Source organism: Aquarana catesbeiana, linkage group LG06 (assembly GCF_042186555.1).
Source record: "Aquarana catesbeiana isolate 2022-GZ linkage group LG06, ASM4218655v1, whole genome shotgun sequence".
Classification (NCBI taxonomy): Eukaryota; Metazoa; Chordata; class Amphibia; order Anura; family Ranidae; genus Aquarana; species Aquarana catesbeiana.
The window spans coordinates 374,330,399-374,356,759 of record NC_133329.1 but is presented as its reverse complement, the minus strand read 5'-3'; the positions used below and the strand labels follow the sequence as shown (position 1 = coordinate 374,356,759).

At 42.5% G+C, this 26,361-nt stretch overlaps 1 protein-coding gene across 6 annotated transcripts in view; it reads right to left on the bottom strand.

Moving 5' to 3' along the window:
- The window catches only part of GTDC1 (glycosyltransferase like domain containing 1), a 465,360-nt gene that overhangs the window by 75,327 nt on the left and 363,672 nt on the right, over window positions 1–26,361 (bottom strand). For 2 of the 6 annotated variants that reach the window (XM_073634228.1, XM_073634229.1), the window contains exon 10: window positions 19,642–20,787. The exons of the other annotated variants lie outside the window; for them this stretch is intronic. In XM_073634228.1, coding sequence (XP_073490329.1) covers window positions 20,704–20,787 — 84 coding nt within the window. In that variant the 3' untranslated portion in view covers window positions 19,642–20,703. Of the gene's footprint in view, window positions 1–19,641; window positions 20,788–26,361 lie in introns of those variants that run through there. 6 annotated transcript variants of the gene reach the window in all.

Here is a 26,361-nt window from a genome sequence, read left to right as displayed (position 1 = left end):
GGTTTATTGCACATGAGCACTGTATGATATTCATGAATTGAGTATTTAATGCAAATTAGCACTTTATAAGAGGTCTTATAAAGTGCTCACTCCCCACCTCATCCAATTCACAAAATGAACAAGGTGGAGAGCAAGCAACCAAATTATCAGTTATAACTTCAGTCAGAGTTGCTAAAAATTAACCTGTGAGGGGCTTTAAGCTTAGGGGCAGAGTCAAGTGTTTTGTTTAGAGGTTTCATATAAGGGTTAGATTTAAGGGTTTGGGGTTGAGGTTTAGGTTGAGTTTAAAGGTTTGGTTACCGAATAGTTTTGAGGATTCAGTTGAAGTCTAAATTTAGGTTTAAGGCTAGGATTCAGAAACCATTACGTGAAACTATCAAGTACCTGGTAGCAGAGACTGATATGGTGAGGAAGGCCACTCTTACAACTCTGACTCGGGCCCCCTGATAGTGTAGACAGGAGGCGCAGGAGTACAGAGTGGCACAAGTGCCTGTAAGTCTTTCTAGCAGTAGGGCAGATGTCCACACTGGGCAAGAGAAGTTGTCAGACGGCTCCAGTAAGCAGGTGTGCAGCTGATACTGGTGACAACAGGCAGGTCGGGTCAGACACAGACAGGATGGATTGGGTACAGGGCACAGGCAGGTACATGGTCAGGAAACAAGCTGGGCCTGGAATCGATCAGTAAAGCAGAAGACAATGGAGCAGACAGAAGCGGAGATTGGGGGACAAGCCGAAATCGGTGCAGGAAGAGTTCAGAGAGTGGTCAAGAAAGCCGGGTCAGCAACTGGAATTAGGATACAGAATCACAGGATACACAGGAGGCTGAAGACAAAGCAGCAGTGATCCTAAGTACTGGCCGAGTTTAAAACGTCCCATTTGGCGCCAACATCTGTCACAGGTGCACGTGAGCGCCTGCACGCACGAGAATGCGTGACGGCACGTGTGCATATGCGAGTATGCGCATGCGCATATGCATTAGCCAGAGCCCAATTCTTGCAAGCACAAAAGGGAACATGTTTTAGCCTGTTCAAAGAAGTATGTCCAGAGGAGTCATCTCAACTATTGGCAAGCCTTTCCTTACAAAAACATTATTACTTAGTATTTATGAGTGTCAGGCTCGGTTAACAATAGAAACGGCTGCAGATTGCACAGAAACGCTGTGCATCCCTGTTCTCCATTTCAGGGTTGGATCAGGGCCGAATCTATGCCTGAATTCGGCCTCGAAACAGAGCCAAAGACACACAGCGTTTGTGTGCAGTGCGCCCCACAGCCGTAACAAAGATATGTGAACCGGGTCCATAGAGAGCGGGCCACATTCTCCTGCTATGCGAACTGGATGTGGAGAAACCTGCATCCAATTCGCATAGGTGTGAACTCGGCCTAAAACATATGTGGGTGGGATAAATTAGTGCAAAAACTGTCCCCCACTTCCCAAAAAAAGCACCAGTCTTAATTTGTTAAATTGTTGTCTCTTCACCGCACAAAAGCACCAATATTAATTTGCTGAAAACAAATGTATTGCTCAGCACTGTCCTTCAGCCACTTTGTTGGCCAGATTATTATATCTTTTCTGAAAAGAGTAGTTTTTGGGTTTGGACGGGAGATATTTTGTATGACAATTGCTCTTTTGTTTTCTAACCTCATATTACATTTTTTCAGGTCAGGTATAGGTTTTGTTTTCTAGTCCCGTATGTTGACAGACAGGCTTTTCATTTGTCTTAGTTTTTAAAATAATAGACTAAATGGCCACGATGGAAAAGTAATTTTGTTAGATTTGCTTAGAAATATGCAACATAGCAGTACAACTATTTTTTTTTTTTTTCACTTCTTAATGAAGCAAGCACATTTTCTTGATGAACCAGTGAAGGGCCAGATACAATAGTTTTATTTGCAAAGAACTTTTCCATATAGCCATTTTAATTGGCTCTAGGTCTGCAGAGGAAATGGTTGATAACGAAGCCTGGATTATACAGAAGAAAAAGTACTTCCAAATGATCACTACACAATTAGTTCTAATAAGTTACTGGAATGTACATATTTATTGAAGTTATTTGTAACCCTTTTCAATAAGGGAACATGTCTTTTAGGTTTAGTGGGCCTTAAAATGTGTCATATCAAATTACCCATAAAGCAGAAAAATCCTTGGCAAGGGTTATGTAATATTTGGAGCAGAATATTACGATTTCAGAAAAGGTCGTTGGATCCAGAGGAGAGAACATAACAAACAGGCTGCGGATGAGCCAAAAACCCTTGCTGAGCTCACATACACAATGTGTACATGTAGGTGTCTGTACTGGAGGCAGTAAGCTGTGTACAGTATCTGCCTTAGCGATGGCAAATCCTTTATCTTTCCAGACCAAAAAGCTGTTATAGTGAATAATTCACTTTACTATAGCGCAATGCCAGTGGTCGCACAAATGTGCGTTTTTCACAGGTAGGGCAGCCCATTTATTTTAAAGGGCTGCCCTACACACGACAAAGCTCATGAACCTTTCTAATGTTTTACTGTGTTTGTCACACAATCTTGTGGCACCAGCAGCGCAACATTTGTTTTTTAGTTTAGCAAGCTTTGTGAAGCTAGGAATTTAAAAATATTTTCCAACATAGTTTAAAAATTTGCAGTGTCCTTCACCCTAAAAATTAAAGCCGAATGGCCCCCCCACCGCTGCAAGGGTTACGCGGTAATTTTTCCTAGAAGCAACAAAAAAAGCAACTATATTCCTTGCTCCCACAGACTTTTTTCCACTGCACAACTGGTCCCCCAAAGTCGTCTCTCTATTGGTGGCAGACACTCTGAGGTCCACATGTACAACCCTGTCCGCAACCTGGAGCATTGGAGAGAGTAGAAAAATTACGGCTTTCGGGGCAGCAAGAAATACTGTAGGTAAGTATATTTGCTTTTTTGTTCCACCTAGAAAAAACATGCATTCTTGTGGGAGCCCCACTGCAAGGGTCAATTTTTATTTTTTTGCAGAGTTTAGGTTTAACGAAACACCACAAGGATAAAGCACCTCTAGCCTTGTGGTGTTTTTGTTTCGACATTGTTTCCTTTTGGATGCACCTCCCCAGAGTAGGGTTTGGCACTTGCAGGATTACCACTCCCAGGATTCTGATTTGGTGGATTTTTATACATAGAGTTTAGGTTTAACCCTTACAGTAAGTGGGGGCACTTTCTTGCATCATTATTAGCAGTTACATGATTGATATTTGCCCACTGTATCTCTGAGCACCAAGGGCAGGGAGGAGTAGCAATGAAAAGATGACATGAAGGCCAGAAGATAGACCTGATGTCAGTCATTTGCTGTTCAACCCCACAAGATCACCCAGAATTTATAAAGGAAGGATCATGACATGCCTACGCATTAGGCCTCATTCGCACTAGTACTGTTTAGTTGTTCAAAACTGGTAAAAAAAAAAAATGTACTGGTCCAAATAATTTGGTGGAAGGGGGATTATGGTGTGGGGTTGTTTTTCAGGGGTCGGGCTTGGCCCCTTAGTTCCAGTGAAGGGAACTCTTAAGTGTCATCATACCAAAACATTTTGGAAAATTTCATGCTCCCAACTTTGTGGGAACAGTTTGGGGATGGCCCCTTCCCGTTCCAACATGACTGCTCACCAGTCATGTGGTCACACATTCCCATAGACACACTCCTAAACCTTGTGGACATCCTTCCCAGAAGAGTTGAAGCTTGTTGTAGCTGCAAAGGGTGGGCCAACTCAATATTGAACCCTATGGACTAAAACTGGGATGCCATTAAAGTTCATGTGCGTGTAAAGGCAGGTGTCCCAATAATTTGGGTAATATAGTGTACATATGGCTCACAGACACTTTAAATGCACCTGGGTCCAGACTATGGATAATAAATTATAGTATTTACATTTTTTTTAACAAGCGATAAAAAGGTTTTCAAACAAGCAATGCCTGACCTCTCTAGCTGCATGTACTGTGAAGTCATCGTAGAAAAGGGGACATACATATATATACACATACATCTTACAATGTTTTATATGTGTATATATATATATATATATATATATATATATATATATATATATATATATATTAATTAATATATACACAGTAATTTATATAAATATACATTAAAGTTCATCAAAATGATTTGATTGGTAAATTGATACATTTATAAGTATTAATGTCATGAGTATGATGAGATATTAAGATTTCCTCAACTTCTTTAGGACCACTGTGATAGCTGGATCACTCTGCATAAAGAATAGAGCATCCACCAGATGGATCTTTGGCATTTCCATCTGGCAGCCTTGACAGAAGGTCCCTCTGGTGGGCACTCCATTATTTATGCTCAGTGGTCCCAGGGTCAATTGGGAAGTTCACCTTTAGTCCTACTTTTTAAAATCAGTATCCTTTGGAGGTTGCTTTAATGTCCTTTTTAGGGTTTATTTTTAAATCAGCAGTTTGAATACATAATAATTATTAGTGTAAATACTACAATATATATTACGCAGATCAGCCATTACTTTATCACCACTGACAGGTTAAAGCGGTAGTATATTCCTCTTGTTGTCTTGTACCTACAGGTAAGTCTATACTAAGGTTTTCTTGTAGGTACAATAAATGTCTCCTAAATGTGCATCGTTTAGGAAATATTTACATGCATAGCTGCCAGTGACATCACCAGCGTGTGCGCACTATGCGTGCACGTGCAGGAGTGATGTCATTGCAGATCAGCCATACAGATAGCCGGAAACGTGAACCTGGAAGGAAGATCAGGTGAAAATGGATTTCCTGTCAGCTGTGACAGAGCACCGATGGAGGGATCCATTTCAAAGTTATGACTGTAATAATGTGCTGTTGTTTTCTACTGCTTTAAGTGAATAACACTGATTATCATGTTACAATGGAAAATGAAAGTCGGTGGGATATATTAGGCAACCAGTGAACATGTTGCCCATGATGTTGTTGTTTTAAGAGCAGAAACAACTGTTTTTTGTATATGGGGCTGCATAGCTGCAGTCAGTCACAATAGGCATGTAAGCATCAGAACTGAAGAAGGTGGTCTGGTTTGATGAATCACATTTTCTATTACATTATGTGGATGGCTGGGTGCGTCACTTACCTGGGGACAAGACAGCACCATTGCACAGTATGGGAAGAAGGCAGTGTGATGCTTTGGTCAATGTTCTGATGGAAAACTTTATGTCCTGTCATTATGGTGCATGTTACTTGACCACCTACCTAAACATTGTTCCTGACCAAGTACACTCCTTCATGAAAATGGTATTCTTTGATGGCAGTGGCCTCTTTCGGCAGGATAATGTGCCCTTCCACACTGCAAAAATGGTTTAAGAATGGTTTGAGGAACATAACAAGTTTGTTGTGTTGACTTGGCCTCCAGGTCCAATCAAGTATCAGTTGGAAGTGCTGAAAAAACAAGTCCGATCCATGAAGGCCTCACCTCGCAAGTTACAGGACTTAAAGGATCTGCTACTGACGGCTTGGTGCCAGATTCCACAGTACACCTTCAGTGGTCTACTGACATCCACCTTGATTTTGTTAGCAAAAGGGGGGCCTACTCAGTATTAGGTGAATGGTCATAAAGTTATGGCTGATTGGAGTATATAACTCCAATTAGCTATTATAGTGGTCCTGAAGAAGAAGAAGAGTAAATTCATGAAACATTTTGACCTGTGATTATAACATATCTTGATCGAGGCCGTTATACACATTCCATTTACACTTATGAATATACAGTATAAGGTTTTTAAACCAATCAAATAATTTTGATGGTATTTAATCTACGTCTAAATAAAAAAATGTATATATATATATATATATATATACTTTAGTGTGCATAGTCTGGGCACAGGGAAAATGAGCAAAACTGAATAGCAACAATGACAGCGTCCTATGCATTACTCTTTTGTGGACTAACGCTGATGTGTACAGTATGCATTACATGCTAGCATGTCTACCACACAGACTGTGTGCATATAAGAATACAAGGCTGCACCGATTTCCAAACAAGAAGATATGTACAATCATCATTACAGACCAGCCAATATTATTGACTGTGTATTCATCAGTATGTATGCTCTACAAAATGAACATATTTAGTTATTTACATATGGCAGCCTGTATTCAAGTAGCTGTGTATACATTACAGACTGTATGCATGCAGTCCATTATCAGTGACAGACTGTGTACTGGTAAATAATTACACAGCACAGACTGATGTTCATGTGGGAATATATACCCTGCTATCTGTGTACATGTAGAAATGTGCATATGAATTAGATACGCTGGTTAATTTATAATTAATGGAGCAAAACGAGATGTTACCCATATCAACCAGGATCCTTTATTTAATGTGTACAGAAAGGCAATTGTTTCTCTCTTTTTTATTCAAGAAGGATAAAGTTTGGATACAGCAGTACATTTTAGAGCCTCTGTCAACTTTTTATTACTATTGGGGACATTTACTCCTCTATTTGTCTTTTTGATCACTGTCACTAAAACAGAAGGTTAGGGGAAATCCTACATTTCAGCGTTATCCCAACAACAAGAGTTGGGAGTAACTCAGCAAACAGGAACACCTATTTTGTGATGACTTTCTCAACTACCTTCGCATTGGGGAGTTTTAGATTTGTCTAATTTCTTTTTGTGTCTTAAAAGATAAGTTCACCTTTGGGAACATGTTACATGGTCCACCCATTTTTAGGGTGGAACATGTAACATGTTCCTAATGCTGCAGCTGCTGCCCGATACCCCCCCCCACCTCTCCTCCTTCCCTGTGACACCAGTGCAGGGAGAAGTTCCCTGTACTGGCTGTCAATTTTTTAAATCAGTGCGGCCGTGCGGGGCTCTGTGTATCTGCTTGCCTGTATGGGATGTATGTCTGCAGGAGGCTCCAAAAAAAAAAATAATATTAAAATAAATGCACATTTTTAAACCTGCAAAAAAATGTGCATTTATTTATTTTTTTTTTTAAGTAATTGTATCCTTTAAAGTGTTACTAAACCCACAAAAGTAAAATCAGTCCGTACTGTATATGCAGTAAAGCATGCTTGTTATACTCACTGAGGGGTTAATTCTCTGCATTGTATAAAAATGCTATTTGATCCTGTCTTCTCTGACCCTCCCCTTCTTCCACTGACCTCAATCCATCTCCTGATAGAATAGAGCTTTTGGAGTCAGGCTGCACATGCTCAGTTTGGTGTGTAGCGCTAGAGAATTTTATTTGCTTCTTGGGAGGGTGAATGTGGTCAGCACAGGGCCAATCAGCACTGTCCAGACAGAGGGTCAGGGGTCCTGCAGCCTCCTAGTACAATCAGAGGAGAATAAAAACTCCTCCTACAGGCTTTAACCAGACACTGATAGAAGTCACAAGACTGCCATATACTGCTGATGAGAAAAGGTATTTAGCAGTTTATATTTACTAAAATAATTGCATTTCCATGTTCTGTGTACTGCGGGAGACCAGATATAGTGAATGCAGGGTCCTGGGTTTAGTAACACTTTAACCGCTTCAGCCCCAGAAGATTTTACCCCCTTCCTGACCAGAGCACTTTGCGATTCGGCACTGCGTCGCTTTAACTGACAATTTCACAGTTGTGCGACATTACACCAAAACAAAATTGACATCCTTTTTTTCCCACTAATAGAGCTTTCTTTTTATTTGTTGCGCTATTAACATAAAAAAGAGCGACAATTTTGAAAAAAAAAGCAATATTTTTTACTTTTTGCTATAATAAATATCCCTCAAAAATATATAAAAAAAAACAAATGTTTTCTTCAGTTTAGGCCATATATATTCTTCTACATGTTTTTGGTAAAAAAAATCACAATAAGCGCATATTGATTGGTTTGCGCAAAAGCTATAGCGTCTACAAAATAGGGAATAGTTTTATGGTATTTTTATTATTAATTTTTTTTTATTAGTAATAGCAGCGATCTGCGATTTTTATCGTGACTGTGACATTATGGCAGACACATCGGACACTTTTGACACTATTTTGGGACCATTGTCATTTATACAGCGATCAGTGCTATAAAAATGCACTGATTACTGTGTAAATGACACTGGCAGGGAAGGAGTTAAACACTAGGGGGCGATCAAGGGGTTAAGTGTGTCCTACTGAGTGATTCTAACTGTGGGGGGATGGGCTACCACTGACATGACAGTGATCACTGTTCCCGATGACAGAGAGCAGTAGATCCTTGTCATGTCACTAGGCAGAAAGGGGAAATGCCTTGCATCTCCCCGTTCTGCGGCTCCGTGACACAGAGTCTCATTGGGACCAGTGGGCATGGTCACGCTGTACACAGCGGGCGCGCAGCACTGCCAATTAAAGGGGATGTACAGGCATGCCCATTTGCCCACCGCTGCCATTTTGCCGACATATATCGGCGTGCAGCGGTCGGCAATCGCTTAAACATAAAAGTAAGATACTACAGCGCTCACAAAAATACATGGATCATGAATAAATGAAAATCAAACAAGTGTAAAAAATGTATCAAATGATGATGTGAAAATATGTAAATATGTGAAACCATATATAAAGTGCATTTGTGCTCCAATCGTTAAAAGTGCAATGGTGCTCCAAGCTTCAAGGTGTGACACACACCCCTTCTGTGTCCCCACTCACCGAATGGAATGGACCCCTGGCTTTTCAGTGCAGGGGTCATTCAAGCTGAATCGCTGGCCAGAAATGCCAATTCACAGAAGGATCCAATGGAGATCTCTCCCCCAACGTGTTGGTCATATGAAGGTAATATCACCAAAAATAGAAAAAAGGGGACTAATAGTGAAGTACAGTTGACAGGTGTTTATTGAGCAAACGTTAGGCTGGTACTTACAAAGCGGAGAAGTAAAAATCGCATATCGCAATGCAAGGATCAAATCCAGGAAATGTTGCATCCAGCGTGCGTTGGGACTCAGCAACGGAAATGACATCTTTGTACATGGAGCACAGTCATGCTGGAACAGAAAAGGGCTTTCCCCAAACTTTTCCCACAAGGAAGGAACTGCATTATAGTCAAAGATGTCTTTGCATGCTGTAGTAACAACCGAACCCTCATTGGGAAAACCTGAACTTAGAAACTTGGAGGGGTGTCCACATACTTTTGGCCATACAGTAGGTGTGTTGGCCAAGTGTCCACAAACATCAGTCATATAGGGGATATAAAGTGTGTTTATGAAAAAAAAACGACATCGCTAAACCAGCAATCTGGGATGCTGAGAATCATATTTTCAAGCTATACTCAATGGTGTACACATCAGACATTGCTGCGCACACACATCTCATTGATTTCACAGCACCAATGAGGAGAGCTGTCTCTCATTTGTCTCTTTATCCTCCTCACTCCTGTGTTATTGCAGCACACATTTCCCTGGCCCAGCACTGCTCTATGGTATTCCAGAGCCAACTGCCAACTGCCAACAGGAGCCAGTGAACAGCGACCAATGCTGGGAATGTTATTGGAGTTGATAAGGACATGGATGATGGCATGGCTGCCACGCCGCATAAATTTTAACACCTGAACCCATTTAACTCCCTGTGTAGTGAGAGAAAAAAAACTCCATTCTCGTTTAGAATAGAATAATAATTATAGCTGAACTCCAGGAAAATATAAGACATTCATGCAGCTCTGTATTTAATATATTTTTTTTTTTTTATTTTTTTTTTTAGCGAACAGTGTAAGTACCAAAGCTTGACCTGGTTTCAATCTCTTGCAGATCTTGTACAACAAATCTCAGTCTGGGAGGTGGAGAAGCAGCACCAAGAGTCCATTGTGCTGCAGTGCTCATGTGCTAACAAGAGACATGTTGATAGAAGAGAGCAGAGTGACAGACAGATGAGCTCATCAGTCTGCTGCTTCTCCTTTCACTGTCCAGTCACAGGCTGAGGGAGGGACAAGACTGGTGTTACTGAACTGTAGCAACTAAATCAGATCTCCTGCCAGACAGGCTTGTGGCAGGCATTCCATCTATTTTTTTTAAAGCATTCGTTAACCCAAAAACAAAAACAAAACCTGATCCTGCTTCCTTAAAGCATGTTATACAGCATAGTGCTTGTGCTGTGTCATTTGGCCCCCTGTATACCCTAAACCTGGCTGATCCGGCCTGGCTATACCCTCCCCTCTGCAAACAGACCACGATAATCATGGCTGCTGAGCCCTGACATTGTGGCCTGTTTGCGTGATTCCGTCAGCTGCAGCTCTCCTGTCTGCAGCTCTCCCTGTGTCTGTGTCCTCTGTCCTCCTCCCACCTCCCTGCTCATACCTGCACCCCCCGCCTCCGCTCCTTTCTTATGTATCATAAATCTTCTTATCCCCTATGTATCATTAGAACATCTGTCCCTGTGCCTGTGTAATGTAAAACTCCATACCTCCCAACATTTTGAGAAGGGAATGAGGGACACCTACTAACAAACGCATAGGACACGCCCCCTGCCACACCCCCTTAAAGGAGAATTAACCAAAAAAAAGGTTAATTAAATCCAGAAGGGCTTTTTTTATCACTACTATTCCTTTATATTTGCTTTAAAAATGTACAAATGCAGCAATTTAGAAATTGGATGAAAGGTTTAGCACTGGGAAACACTTTTTGAAAGATAAAAAGTGCATTTTGTATACAACTATATGGATGAAACCAAAATGAGGAGGAAAGAGGGACGGAGGGGCATTTCTCAAAATCAGGGACAGTTCCTAGAAATCAGGGACAGTTGGGAGCTATGAAACTCTGCCAATCCGTACCTGTATAAACGGCTCCAGGCGCCCGGCTGATTATCAGTGCTCTCTCTCTCTCCCCTGACTCCCCGGTTGACATCAGCAGGATGGTTCGGCCCCGCCCACTGCAGCTGTGAGCCGAGACAGAAGAGAGGCGAGCAATCAGCTGTGCAGAGCGGAGCTTCTACCGTTACAGATCGGCAGATTTTTTTATATTACACAAGCACAGGGACACATGTTCTTATGATACAGAGCGAATAAGAAGATTATATTACAGTGGCTTAACAACCACTTTAAGGATTATAAATAGAATCTAAATGATATTAGATATAATAATGGACTCAGTGGCTGAGAAAGGACCAGCTATGCAGCTGATATAGATGCAAGGTTAAAGGGCCCTTTCACACTGATGTGCTTTTGATGCATTTTCATTGACTTACAATGGAAGGTGATCTGTTTTTGAAAAACTGCACCAAAGATGCAGCATGCTGGACTTTTCAAAGCGCAGCGCACCTGCAGTGAGAACAGTTATACAGGACTTAATGGGGAATAATTTTCTTGCACTTTTGTCACCCTGGAAAAGGGCAGCAAAAGCGCATCAGTGTGAAAGAGTCTGTGTGGGCAAACGAGTCTAATGGGAGTGGTTTCTTAATTATCAATCAGCTGTGCACCTGCAGGGCTCTTATGAGGAAAGCTGCTGGGCCTGCATCCCTTTATACATGATTTCCTATTGCAAGTAGCTCACCAAAAATAACATGTTTGTTGCAAGGGATGTCTGAAATCCGACTTGTATCTTAGTGCAGACTTCTGGGAAAATTGGTGAGCCAATCACACAGCAGGAATTTATGTTTCGGGCATAAAAACAAACAAAGGCGCCTCTAAGTGCAGAAGATAAACAATTTTAATACCCCAACTGGGTTAAAAACACTTACAAAATAGGAGTAGAAAACAGGCACATCGTGGGTAAGGCTGCATTGGAAGGGGTCACGATCAAGGAAGCCTTCAGGAGGATGGATGTAGTCACTGTCAGCAGCGGTGTAAAACACAGGGAACAGCTGTGAAGCCGGCGTCGTCAGCGTGTGAGTGGCTGAGCAGCAACTACCACTGCAGTTTCCCATCTCTGCATAGAAAAACGGACCCGGATCTGAGGCATTCCTGCGGACCACTGACACACAGATGAGCCTGATTTTATTCACCTTCCTCTCTCTGGTGGAACTGGACTTTCAAGTCTGTGCAGGTAAAGGTGTGTGGAAAGGAAAGAGATGGCAGAACAAGAGCTACTGCCATCAGTGTAATCCGAGGTTGAGAAAGGAACGAATGACGGTTCCGAAACGCGTCCCTCATTGATGACATCACATCCCTTCTCTGGCCTTTCGTTTGCGGTTCAGGCTGCTCACAGAGCCGCTCATCGGATGACATCACTTCCGGGTTCGCAGCCCTCACACGCTGACGACGCCGGCTTCACAGCTGTTCCCTGTGTTTTACACCGCTGCTGACAGTGACTACATCCATCCTCCTGAAGGCTTCCTTGATCGTGACCCCTTTCAATGCAGCCTTACCCACGATGTGCCTGTTTTCTACTCCTATTTTGTAAGTGTTTTTAACCCAGTTGGGGTATTAAAATTGTTTATCTTCTGCACTTAGAGGCGCCTTTGTTTGTTTTTATGTCATTTTAGACCCTGCTTCAAGTCTTTTAAAGTTGCAGCCCTTTTTGCTGAAGATTATCATCCTTTCATCCCTTCCTACCAACATTTCTTCCGTTCATTTTTGGACTGCCGACCCCTAATAGAGACATCACTTGGACTACGCTAGTCCTGTGCGCCCTATACTACTTTTTATTTATGTTTCGGGGGGAGTTCTGTAGACATTCTGTCTACAGAACACCTCCAGGTAGCCAAATTGCATAGCATTTTCAGAAAATTACAGTTCTGCAGATTGAAAAGATAAGGTCATTTTCATTTTTTTGTGTCGCAATTATATACGCTATACTATTTTTTCTTTATTTGCAATTTTTTTCCCCACGAAAGTGGAGTTACCCGTTAACCACTTCCCACGTGGCCACTGCACATAAATGGCCAGGTGGGCGGTTCCTCCTTCTGAGTGGACGCTCCTGGACGTCCTTTAGAAGAAGCTGGATCGCACAGCCACGTGATCCTGATGTGCTCATGTCCCCCCGACACACAGCATCTCGGATCGGCAGGAGGGCTCTGTGATTTGCCCTCCTTATCACATGATGGCTGTGTCCAATCACAGCCATCATGTGATGTAAACATAGCCTCGGGTTAGGTTACAAGACTGCGTGCCCATGCAGCGGCGCAATCCCGGTGTGCCTGTGTCCCCCAGAGACAGGGCAAAGTCGCTCGGCAAGAGGGCTCTGTGATTGGCCCTTCTGATCATATGACGGCTGTGTCCAATCACAGCCGTCATGTAATGTAAACAGAGAGCCTTGGCAGGCGATCGGCTCTGCTTCTCCTCATACAGAGTCAGTGAGGAGAAGGAGAGACGATCTGCGAGTTGAGGATCAGTGTGTATGAGCTATTTTTTACAGCTTTTTACACACTGATCACCCAGCTAGTGTCCCCAAACAGTGAAAAACACCAGCACCTGTCCCACTTAACATCTGTCACACTGAACATCTGTCTGTGATCATCTGGCACATCTATCCGCGATCATTTGGCACACATCTGTCCGTGATCTGGTGCACATCTGTCCATGATCATCTAGCACATCTGTCCGTGATCATCTGGCACATCTGTCCTTGATCATCTGGCGCATATCTGTCTGTGATCATCTGGCCTACATCTGCCTGTTATCATCTGCGCACATCTGGCTGTGATCATATGCCACATCTGTCCATTATCATCTGGCACATCTCTCTTTGATAATCTGGCACATCTGTCCATGCTCACCTGCGCACATCTGTCTGTGATCATCTGTGCATATCTGTCAGTGATCACCTGTGCATATTTGCCCGTGATCATCTGGCACATCTGTCCATTATCATCTGCCACATCTGTCCATGATCATCTGCCACATCTGGCAGTGGTCATCTGTCACATCTGTCAGTGATCATCTGCCACATCTGTCTGTGATCATCTAATTCCATTGTCCTGGTGCTCCAGGGCCTTCAAAAATTGGATAGGTACTCAGGAAACTAAATGTGTAATTTATGCCTTTAGAACGCCTGATGGTGCTATGGGATGATGGGCCTTTGTATTTGGCCAGGCCGTGTAAAGGTCCCACACACGTTGGAGTAGCAGAATGTATTTTGGGGTGTAATTTTTGCTATGTACATGCTATATGCTAGAAAAATCATATAAATTGACAACTTTGTGTAAAAAATAAAATAGGTTTTCACTTTCTTTCCACATTTTCCAAAAACTTGTGGAAAAAAATGACATTTTCAAAAGACTTATTATGCCTCGTAGAATATAGTTAGGTCCATAAATATTGGGACATCGATACAATTCTAATCTTTTTGGCTCTATACACCACCACAATCGATTTGAAATGAAACAACCAAGATGTGCTTTAACTGCAGACTTTTAGCTTTAATTTGAGGGTATTTACATCCAAATCAGGTGAACGGTGCAGGAATTACAACAGTTTGTATATGTGCCTCCCACTTTTTAAGGGACCAAAAGTAATGATTAACAATCATCCATAAAACTTTCACTTTTTAATACTTGGTTGCAAATCCTTTGCAGTCAATTACAACCTGAAGTCTGGAACGCATAGACATCACCAGACGCTGGGTTTCATCCCTGGTGATACTCTGCCAGGCCTCCACTGCAACTGTCTTCAGTTCCTGCTTGTTCTTGGGGCATTTTCCCTTCAGTTTTGTCTTCAGCAAATTAAATGCATGATCAGAGTCAGGTCAGGTGAGTGACTTGGCCATTGCATAACATTCCACTTCTTTCCCTTAAAAAACTCTTTGGTTGCTTTTGCAGTATGCTTCGGGTCATTGTCCATCTGCACTGTGAAGCGCCGTCCAATGAGTTCTGAAGCATTTTGCTGAATATGAGCAGATAATATTGCCCGAAACACTTCAGTATTCATCCTGCTGCTTTTGTCAGCAGTCACATCATCAATAAATACAAGAGAACCAGTTCCATTGGCAGCCATACATGCCCACGCCATGACACCACCACCACCATGCTTCACTGATGAGGTGGTATGCTTTGGATCATGAGCAGTTCCTTTCCTTCTCCATACTCTTCTCTTCTCATCACTCTGGTACAAGTTGATCTTGGTCTCATCTGTCCATAGGATGTTGTTCCAGAACTGTGAAGGCTTTTTTAGATGTTGTTTGGCAAACTCTAATCTGGCCTTCCTGTTTTTGAGACTCACCAATGGTTTACATCTTGTGGCGAACTCTCTGTATTCACTCTGGTGAAGTCTTCTCTTGATTGTTGACTTTGAAGGAACATACACCTACCTCCTGGAGAGTGTTCTTGATTTGGCCAACTGTTGTGAAGGGTGTTTTCTTCACCAGGGAAAGAATTCTTCGGTCATCCACCACAGTTGTTTTCCGTGGTCTTCCGGGTCTTTTGGTGTTGCTGAGCTCACCGGTGCGTTCTTTCTTTTAAGGATGTTCCAAACAGTTCCTAATGTTTTTGCTATTTCTCTGATGGGTTTGTTTTGTTTTTTCAGCCTAATGATGGCTTGCTTCACTGATAGTGACAGCTCTTTGGATCTCATATTGAAAGTTGACAGCAACAGATTCCAAATGCAAATAGTACACTTGAAATTAACTCTGGACCTTTTATCTGCTCCTTGTAAATGGGATAATGAGGGGATAACACACACCTGGCCATAGAAGAGCTGAGCAGCCAATTGTCCCATTACTTTTGGTCTCTTAAAAAGTGGGAGGCACATATACAAATTGTTGTAATTCCTAAATCGTTCACCTGATTTGGATGTAAATACCCTCAAATTAAAGCTGAAAGTCTGCAGTTAAAGCACATCTTGTTCGATGTCCCAATATGTATGCACCTGACTGTACATTGGGGTGTTGTCTTTCCAAAATGGGGTTATTTTGTGGGTAATTCCATTGTATTGGTGCTCCAGGGCCTTCAAAAATGTGATAGTCAGGAAACTAAATGTGTAATTTATGCAACTAGAACACCTGATGGTGCTCCCTGCATGTTGGGCCTCTGTATGTGGCCAGGCCGTGGAAAAGTCTCACACATGTGGTATCGCCATACCCAGGAGGAGTAGCAGAATATATTTTGGGGTGTAATTGCAAGTTTATCTATGCCATGTGTGAGAAAGAACTCGTTAACATGAAAATTTTGTGTAAAAAAAATAAAATAATAAAAATTCTTCATTTTCCAAACTTTTGTGGGCAAAAAATCGTAACTTAAAAAAACTCACTTTTCCCGTTATTGGACTGTCATCATACAAAAAGAGGGCCTTAAGAAATGAGGCCGTCAGTACATCAGGATTGATTCATTTTCAATGATATTTTCAATGATACATAGCATAGCTTATAGACTTTATAACTTTCACACAAACCTATTATAGTACACTTATCAGGATTTTTTTATTAAAACAAAACAAAAACACAGTGATGATTAAAAACCAGCAAAAGAAAGCTCTACTTGTGTGAACAAAATGATAACAATTTCATTTGGGTACAGTGTAGCATGACTAAGTAATTGTCATTGAAAGGGCGAGAGCATTGAAAGCTGAAAATTGGTCTGGGAAGGAAGGGGGTGAAAGTGCCCAGTATTGAGGTGGTTAAGCACATTTTTTGTGTTCCATTTTGGCTGTACCTTTAACAAATCATTATTAAACCCCGCCAATATATCCTACGAGGACATGTATCCACTAAATGCTGACACATAACACTGTCATAGACGATGTCATGGCTAGCTGGTCTCACCACTGCATATTAAATTCTACTGGATACAACAGATCCAAGCGGCAGAAAAACTCATCTTGATCCTGATGGGTAGGCAAACATTGGGACTGAGTATGTCACCAATGATAAAATAGAATGCATGGCACAAAAGGGGAGGATGGAACAGTAAGCACTGGAATGTGGCGTGACCCAGGTAACAGATGACTGGGGAATAGCACAGATTTCCCTGAATGGGGAGGTATGTTTACCAAAAACATTTAGCATCAGTAGACAGTCTGACAGGGCAAGAGGGCCCATTCTATAGTAAATGTGTATCATAAGACCTCAGGAGATCTCCTCACCAGGGCCATATTAAAGGTTGTGCTGCTCTAGTCAAACATGAATGATGGCACCCTTCCTACAGCCTCAACCCTTCTGTTACTAATCATGTTATATAATTACAACCCATTAAATTAAAACCAGAACACAGTCTTTAAGTCAGCACACTGTCAGCTTTATATGTGAAAGCTCGAATAGGGCTAAAACAGTCCATCAGTGAAAAGCGTAAAAATAATTAGAGATGGCTACATCTTACATGAGCTGCAGGGAGTCTTGTGACTACTGCCAGCAGCCCCAAATAAATGACTGGGGAAAATCCCCTATTTAAAATTCTGCAGACAGATATATCTGGAAGTATCAAGGCATGACAATGTGAAAATAAAATGATACGAGTTATAAATGCTTTTTTGTTTGCTTTTTGTTTATGCACATACCTGTCCAGTTCCCTCAATATGATAGTTGAAATCATGGTGGGTCTTCTTGGCTGATCACTACAGTTGCCCCAGCATTAGTCTGGCTTTGGTGGAATGTGCCTCACTGTACAGTGCAATAGGATATACCAAGCAGTAGTCCAGCTTTTCCAACTAGGGTTCCTTCAAAGGTTGCTAGAAGTTCCTTGAGAAAGTTCTGACTCATGTGAATACCTGCTGAACTCAACAATCTTTTTACTTGTTATCTGCACTGTTCCACCAATGTAAGGAACATTCTTCCCACTGAGAACCAATGTAAGGAACTTTCTTTCCACTGACCATCAATGTAAGGAACAGTCTTCCCATTGACCACCAATGTAAGGAACATTTTTTTCTGACCACCGATGTAAGGAACATTTTTCCCCACTGACCATCAATGTAAAGAACATTCTTCCCACTGACCATCAATGTAAGGAACATTTTTCCCCACTGACCATCAATGTAAAGAACATTCTTCCCACTGACCATCAATGTAAGGAACATTCTTCCCACTGACCACCAATTTAAGGAACATTCTTCCCATTGACCACCAATGTAAGGAACATTCTTCCCACTGACCATCAATGTAAGAAACATTCTTCCCACTAACCATCAATGTAAGGAACATTCTTCTTTCTGACCACCAATGTAAGGAACATTCTTCCCACTGACCATCAATATAAGGAGCATTTTTCCCAATGACCAATGTAACGAACATTATTCCCACTGACCACCAATGTTTTCAAGGGTTCCCTTTATGTTAAAAAGGGCTTTCTCCTTCTGTAAGAAAGCACGAAGCACTAAGCAAAATTAATGGGGGTCTTCTTCTAGTTACCATCAATGTAAAGGGGAACTTAACTGACCACCAATATAAGGGGGCACGTCTCAACTGACTTCACCCTAGGAACAAAAAATGTAAAGTCAGCAGCTACAAATACTGTAGCTACTGACTTTTATTAAAAGGGCACTCACCTGTCCAATGATCCAGAGCTGTCCTCATCTGGGCCAGTTCTTTACCAATCCTCGGGTCCCCAACACCAGCATCTTTAGTGTAGGAGGCCAGATATGCCTCTTTGCAGGTTGACAGCGGGCATACCACAATGTATGTGTGAGCTACCCTGAGCTTTGTGAATGTTCCCGCAGCCTTCTGGGACCTGTGACGTGTCCCAAGAGGCTGCGGACAAAAGGACAACACACTAATGAATTATAAGTTTTAGTTATAGTAAATTTTAGCAGGTGTTCACTGAGACCAGAAAATTATTTCAAGGGTTCATTTGTGTTGCAAAGGTTGAGAAAGGCTGCTCTACAAGTGTGTTCAGGTGCTATTCACAATTAAAGGCACTGCAATTCACCTCATTTAAAGAGATGGGTTGATGCGCGTTGCACTATTGCTTGTTAAAACATGCGTTATAATGCACATTGCCACAACACACAAGTCTGAATGAGCCCTTAGGCAACTGTGTAATCCTTTTTCATGGTGGACTCTCTTATTTTTCCCTGTCAACATCATTATTTCCACTTACTAACCTTAAATTGATACTTGGACGTTGATGGAACCTAAAAATCCTATAAAGCGAACACTAGAAAGTTTGTAAAAGTAACATCTCCCAGTTGGGTGATTATGAATTTTTAAAGCTTCTTCACAGCTGGATCGCCAGTTATCACAGAGATGGTGTTTTGTGGGGGATTTGGACAGCAGACAGATCCTAGCAGATGGGCTGTGAGACAGGTGCACTGTGGGAAATTGGCGGGGGGGGGGGGATAGCATGTGATGCTGGCTGGTATTGTTATGAAGGTCTTTGATTAAAAGAGACCTTTCCCAAGAAAACCATGGAAACTGCCATTTGTTGAATTCTGAAGATGCCAGTTGCTTGGCTATCCTGCTGACTCTCTGGCTTCAGTACTTTGAGTCACATACCCAGACTTTCCTGAGCGGCATACTTGTACCAGATCAAAAAATATATACCATAACAACCACATGAGGCCTGCAATGGAATCCTCCATAGATTTATCATGATAGGTTTTCTTAAGGAGCTTGAAGAAAAAAAAAAGAAAAAAAAGACTTCTAACAATTGAGCGGGCTCATTATCTGTCACAGGGTATACTGACATCAGATTTTCATGAGTGATGCTCGAGACGGTTGATTTGCTAGCAGAATTCTAAACGCATATCACACTCTAAAGGAAGAAAGTGCTATCTACAAATTACGTTTGTGCCGGGTTCATAGACTTCCTTGTTACACACTTGTTTTGAAGCCTTTGTCCGTTCTTTACTCATGCCAGAAATAACGACCGCACCAATTTAGTAAACATTTACATAAATTCCTTTATTGAAGACTCGCACAATTTAAAAAAAGAAAAAGAAAAAAAAGAAAACATCAAGAAAACAAGCCAGTGTTGATAAATAATCTGAAGATCCTGCTTATCTGGGAAGCATTAGAAAGAAAAAAAAAAAAAAAAAGATTTATGATGTAAAGTCATCTGTCTCTGCGTTATCTGTTCCTTGTGAAAGAAGTGTGGAGCTTCTGGTTTATCGAATAGATGGCACTACACAAGACATTTCCCAAGTTACTATGAATTACAGCTGTTTATCTTGCAGGCTTTCTTTAAGATTAATTAAATGCAAATGTAACTCTGTGAATCATGGGAATACCTGCCAGACCTCTTATTAATACCTTCACTTAAAAACCTCTGTGCCAGAGAGTCATTAATTTGCGGGAAAAAAAAAAAAAAACTGTTCTACAGCGGCCTCGTCGCCTGCAAAACAATTCATGGATGGCTGCCCAATTAGCCCGGTCGCACTCTGATCCTCCTCTCAGGCCCTGTGGCCCTTTGAGGACACAATACGGTTCCGATGATAACCTGGCAACATAGGTAGAAACCCAGCCAAGTGTGAATGTTTGAAGCTGTAGCTTGGCTGCCATCGTGGCGGCGAAGAAAAAAAGAGAGGAGCGCAGGCACTGTGTCATCCAGTACAAAGGATAAAAAGAGATTTATCCGGAAATTCGATGTGGCACCACATATGGGATACATGACTGCGGTAATACAACAGGACCCTTTTTTTTTTTTTTCTTCCTTCACTCTCCTGCATGTGAGGCTGAGGACATGTGCAGCTATCCCAGCATCCCTGGGAACATGTATCTCATTTGAGCCAGGGTGGTGGCAGAGATGATGGGATCGATCTGCCACAGGTTTGTGGCAGATGGCCCTGTGTCAGCTATGACAAGCAGCCAGTCTTTGCTTCCTACGCAGATTTTTTTTCCTTTTTTTTTTTTTTTCTCTGATCAGGTAAATACTGGAACGCTCGGAAAAAGTTCAACAAATTTCGCCCGAGGCTGCGAGTTTGTGACTTAGCCCCATCTGTCACAAATCTTCGCCGCGTTGTGCTGAGAGGAGAGACCTGAATTCACCGTTCAGCGCTGCCCAGGAATACGCCACCGTCTCGCCCTGCGGAAAAAAGAATAAAATTGGGAAAAAAGGCGACTTGAAAAAGATATTAACTGTTCGGTGATGAGGAAGCTTTGCCCTGAAAAATGAGCAATTTCTAAACATGAACATATTGCATTAGTGTGTATTTACATTCAAAGGCTATAAATAATACATCATTGTTTTGCCGGAGTTATGAATAACATATACACAGGACTATATTAACGCGGAATACAGAATGGATAAGTCTGAAATTGCAGAAAATGAGCAGGAACCTATGTGCATAGAAAAACTGTTATCAGGATGCAACAGCAGCTGAAAACGTGTGTACATGTATATACCGCACATACAGGCATGATCTCATATTCAAACATCTGCTTCAAGTATGATTCATTGATTCTGCACCCAAATATAGCAATCTAATCTCTATTTGTATGGGTTTCAAGAGTTTTACTTTCTCAGGGCAGGTTTCCTGATGGTGACAACGTCAGAACAGGCACTAGCACAGCCACTTAGGCTTCATGTACACAGGACGTTTGAAAACCTTTTCTGAACGCTGGAAACTTGACAGCTAGTAACCATTTAAAAACGTCAGCTTTGCCGCTTTTACATACTGTATTTATGCACGTTTGCGTTTAGAAGCTTTTTTTTTTTACAGATAACCTCAGGAGACACTCCCAAATGCCCACAATGCATGAAAAACAAGTATTTTTTTAACTATTTCAGCCTTTCTGTGAGAGAAGAGAGAGCAGCAGCAGAGAGAGTAGATAGCTTTTTTTTTTTATCTCTCCCCCCTCCCCATCTCTCTCCCCCCGCCCCTCTCTCGCCATCTCTCTTTTCCTCCCTCTCCCCATCTCTCTCTCCTTTGCTCTCTCCATTTTGCTCTCCCTCTCTCCATCTCTCTTCCCCCCCCCCTCCCTCTCTTTCTATATCTCTCCCCCTCCCCATCTCTCTCTCCCTCTCTCTCTCCATTTTGCTCTCCCTCTGTCTCTCTCTCCCTCCCCATCTCTCTCTCCATCTCTCTCTCCTTTCCTCTCTCCAACTCTCACCCTCCCTCTCTCAATTTTGCTCTCCCTCTGTCTCTCTCTCTCTCTCTCCCCATCTCTCTCTCCCTCCCTCTCTATCCATCTCTCTCGCCCTCCCTCTTTCCCTCTCTCTCCCCCTCTCTATCCATCTCTTTCGCCCTCCCTCTTTCCCTCTCTCTCCCCCTCTCTATCCATCTCTCTCGCCCTCCCTCTTTCCCTCTCTCTCCCCCTCTCTATCCATCTCTCTCGCCCTCCCTTTTTCCCTCTCTCTCGCCCTCCCTTTTTCCCTCTCTCTCCCCCTCTCTATCCATCTCTCTCGCCCTCCCTCTTTCCCTCTCTCTCCCCCTCTCTATCCATCTCTCTCGCCCTCCCTCTTTCCCTCTCTCTCCCCCTCTCTAGCCCTCCCTTTTTTCCCTCTCTCTCCCCCTCTATATCCATCTCTCTCGCCCTCCCTCTTTCCCTCTCTCTCCCCCTCTCTAGCCCTCCCTTTTTTCCCTCTCTCTCCCCCTCTCTATCCATCTCTCTCGCCCTCCCTCTTTCCATCTCTCTCCCTCCCTCTTTCCATCTCTCTCTTCCTCCCTCTCTCCATTTTGCTCTCCCTCTCTCCCCCTCCCTTTCTCTCTCCATCTCTCTCTCTCTCCCTCCCCATCTCTCTCTCTCTCTCCCCCTCTCTCTCGCCCTCCATCTTTCCATCTCTCTCTCCCTCTCCCCATCTCTCTCTCCACCTCTCTCTGCCTTCCTCTCTCCATCTGTCTCTCCCTCCCTCTCTCCATTTGGCTCTCCCTGTCTCACTCTCCCCCTCCCTCCCCCTCTCTCTCTCCATATCCCCCCCCCCCTCCATCGCTCTCTCTCTATCCCTTTCACACCATATCTCTCTGTTTCCCCCTCCCTCTCTCTTTCTCTCCATATCTCTCTCCCTCTCCCTCTCTCACCACCCCTCTCAACAGTGGGTCAAGCTTGCATGCAACAGCATGTGGTGATGATTTTGTTTTTAATGTATTTTCCACATTTTAAATGTTCAATTATTATCCAAAATATTTTCTCCTTTATAAATTCAAACGTACATTAACATGGGTTACCGTGTTTACACGAGGTTACAAGCATTTGGCGTTTGAAATGCAGGTAAACTACAGTCCTGCACGTGATTTATCTGCTTTAAAAAAAAAAAAAATGCCTGTAACCTCAACTGCTTCTAACCTACTATAAAAGACTGAGTGTACAGGTACACATAAGATAACATTGAGGAGAGTTCAGGGGCTGCTGAAAAAAAATGCCCAACTGCTCCTAAACGTGAGTTTAGCAGAGCTGCAGTGTACATGAGGCCTTATAGTCTCCACCGGAAACGCCTGTGACAGGGTGACAGTTGTGGAGAATGATTTGGCAACAGGGACAAAATGTTGTCATTGCATAAAAGAAAAGCGCCTGAGCAAGGATTTCTATAGCAGAATCACCAGGTATTATTTTAAAGTGTTAATAAACCCAGGAGCCTGTAGTCACTATATCTGGTCTCCCACAGTACACAGAACATGGAAATGCAATTATTTTAGTAAATATAAACTGCTAAATTCCTTTTCTCATCAGCAGTATATAGCAGTTGTGTGACTTCTATCAGTGTCTGGTTAAAGTTTGTAGGAGGAGTTTTCACTTTCCTCTGATTGTCTTATGATGCTGCAGGACCCCTGACCCTCTGTCTGGACAGTGCTGATTGGTCCTGTGCTGATCACATGCACCCTCCCAAGAAAAAAAAACTCTCTAGCAATACACACCAAACTGAACATGTGCAGAGTGTTCCCAAGGCTCTGTACTATAAGGAGATGGGTTGGGGTCAGTGGAAGAAGGGGAGGATCAGAGAAGACAGGATAAAACAGCCTTTTTACACAATGCAGAGGATTAACCCCTTAGGTTCTACAGTGAGTATAACAAGCACCCTTTACTACAGGGGTAGGCAACCTGGGGCCTGTCAGCTGTTGTGGAACTACATTTCCCATGAGGCATTGCAAGGCTGGCAGTTACATTTACTCCCAGAGGCATGATGGGACTTATAGTTCAGCTGGAGGGTCCCAGGTTGCCTACCCCTGCTTTTCTGCACATACAGACTGATTCCACTCATGTGGGTTTAGTAACATTTTAATGCAAACTGCCAATTTAAAAAGACGGAAAATAACGTTTTCAAATACATTAGGATGTTTAGGTTTCAAGATGTTTGTGATATAAAAAATAATATTTACCAGTTGCAGACAAAAGGTGGCAAACATTATGTTCTTTGAAGGCCCCTTTATACAGCTGTTGTCAAAAAATAGACAACTGGATGACTCCGAGGATGGAAACTTCCCCACCCCCCTCACATTGGAAGGATTATATAATGGGCTTAGGTATGACAAATTTACCAATAAAACATCAAGAAAATCAACTGTTGTTTCTGCAGCGCGGCATGGACGATGAAACAAGGAAACCGATTCATCTCTATGGGAAAGAAGAAATGTTCTTCATGCTTTTCATACATGTTAAAGCAGAACTAAAGTCCACAGCTACTCACCTCCGTTACCCAACTTCTTCCAGGTGCTGGGTCTTCATCAGTCTTGATTGGCCAATGGGGGATAACAAAACTTCAGTTATTCAGGCCATGAGGCAAGCAGAGAATGTACACTGAGCTGCGCATGCATAGCTCAGTCTACATTCTAAAGAGGATTGCAAGCAGGCAGGCAGGTTTGCTTTATTGCAGAAAAGACATTTCATATCTCTTCTGTCTTCTCTTTAACTTAAAGTGATTATAAAGCTTTATTTATTTTATTTTTTTATTAAAACAAAAAACTTACCTGCTCTGTGCAATAGTTTTGCATCCTCCTCTTCTGGGGTTCCCCACCGGCGCACCTGGCTCCTCCTCATTGGTGAGTTCCCCCATAGAAAGCGGTAGATTTCACATATGATATACTGCATTTAATTATCTGGATACACATTATGATGGTGAAGAGTACTATCAATTATTTATTCACATACTGAGGATTATTAACGATTTCTCGCTGTGTATTTACATTTAATTTACCGGTAATTGATATGATTAAGAATTAATTTGTATTTTTTTTTTTTTATGAGTTTATTATATATATATATATATATATATATATATGTATATAATTATTATATAGATTATTAGAATCATTTTTTTAACAGTGCAAGCACATATTATTGTTTACAATATAGCCTTCTATGGGGGCATTCATGCAGGCTCGATCCCAAGCCCCCCGTGTGCGTCTGTAGACACACACACACACAGCGTATGGCTCCCCTGCCTCCTCCTCAGAGAATTTGACGCAGCGGAAGCCAATGGCTCCCACTGCTATTATTCTGCCCTGTGAGGAGGGAGGGAGCAGAGACAGCCACTGCTCTCGGGCACAACACTGGATCGAAATTGGGCTCATGTAAGTATGGGGGGGGGGGGGTGGAGATGGAGGGGTGTTCCTGTAGCACAGAAGGTTTTTTTTACCTCAATGCACAGAATGCCTTGAGCTAAAGCATCTTCTGGCTTTAGAACCACTAAGTTTCTATAGATTAAGTTTTGCTGTAAGGGCCATTTCACACCTGAACTGATTCAGTGCAGTGCGATTTTCATGCCATTCGTTTGAATAGTCTAAATTCGCTCTGGATCGTACCAAAAGTATTGCATGCACTACTTTTAAAAAGGCACTGCAATGGATCGCAAGGTTCTGGGGTACCATGTGATCCAGTGCAGGCAACCACACTGCGTTTGTGATCTTGTATTTGGGGTGTCATTAGGAACACATAGACACCTGCAGCAGATTGCACACCCAGTGCATTTTGAGTACAGGTAATGGAAATACATAGGGAATGTGGGTTTCCTGCACCGCGTTTTGGTGTGAACGAGCCCTGGCGAAAAAGAACTAAAAGATGTTTAGGTATAAAGCTGTGGGGAAAAGGGATATGAGGTATAAGTGCATCTAACATTAGCTATGTACATTTAAAGCCCAACTGAAGTCATAGAAATAGATATGCAGTTAGGTAGACAACCTCTATTTTCATAGTCTCACCTCCAATTTCATTTACAGCAGCTGTATAAGGAGTCTACATATTATTGTGCAGTCCAACAGGAATCAGAGTCAGGCCCACTGTCCTCTGTAAGGCCCCTGTCACACGGGCGGTCCGATCAGGTCCGCCTGTCCGTTTTTCAGGCGGAACTGATCAGACCCTCCATTCCCCCCTATGGAGCGGTGGATGTCCGCAGACACCCACTGCTATCTGATTGGATCCTGTCCGCCAAATCCAGATGGATGGTGACCCTATTTTCCATTCGTCTGGAGGATCAGATCGGGTGGAAACAGACAGGGGTCCATTTTCACCTGATTTCCCCATGGGGGGGAGAGCAGAATTCTGTCACCCGGCTGCTCAGTGGGGATCAGCAGAGCAATCCCCCCGCTGAGCAAAGCGGAGTCCGCCGATCGGACCACCCGTGTGAAAATGTAAAAAACTTGGTCAGACAATGCTGTATAGAGGTTTGTGCCTTCTTATGGGCTTTAAGCAGTTCACGACCGGAGCACGCCGATGTACGTCGGCA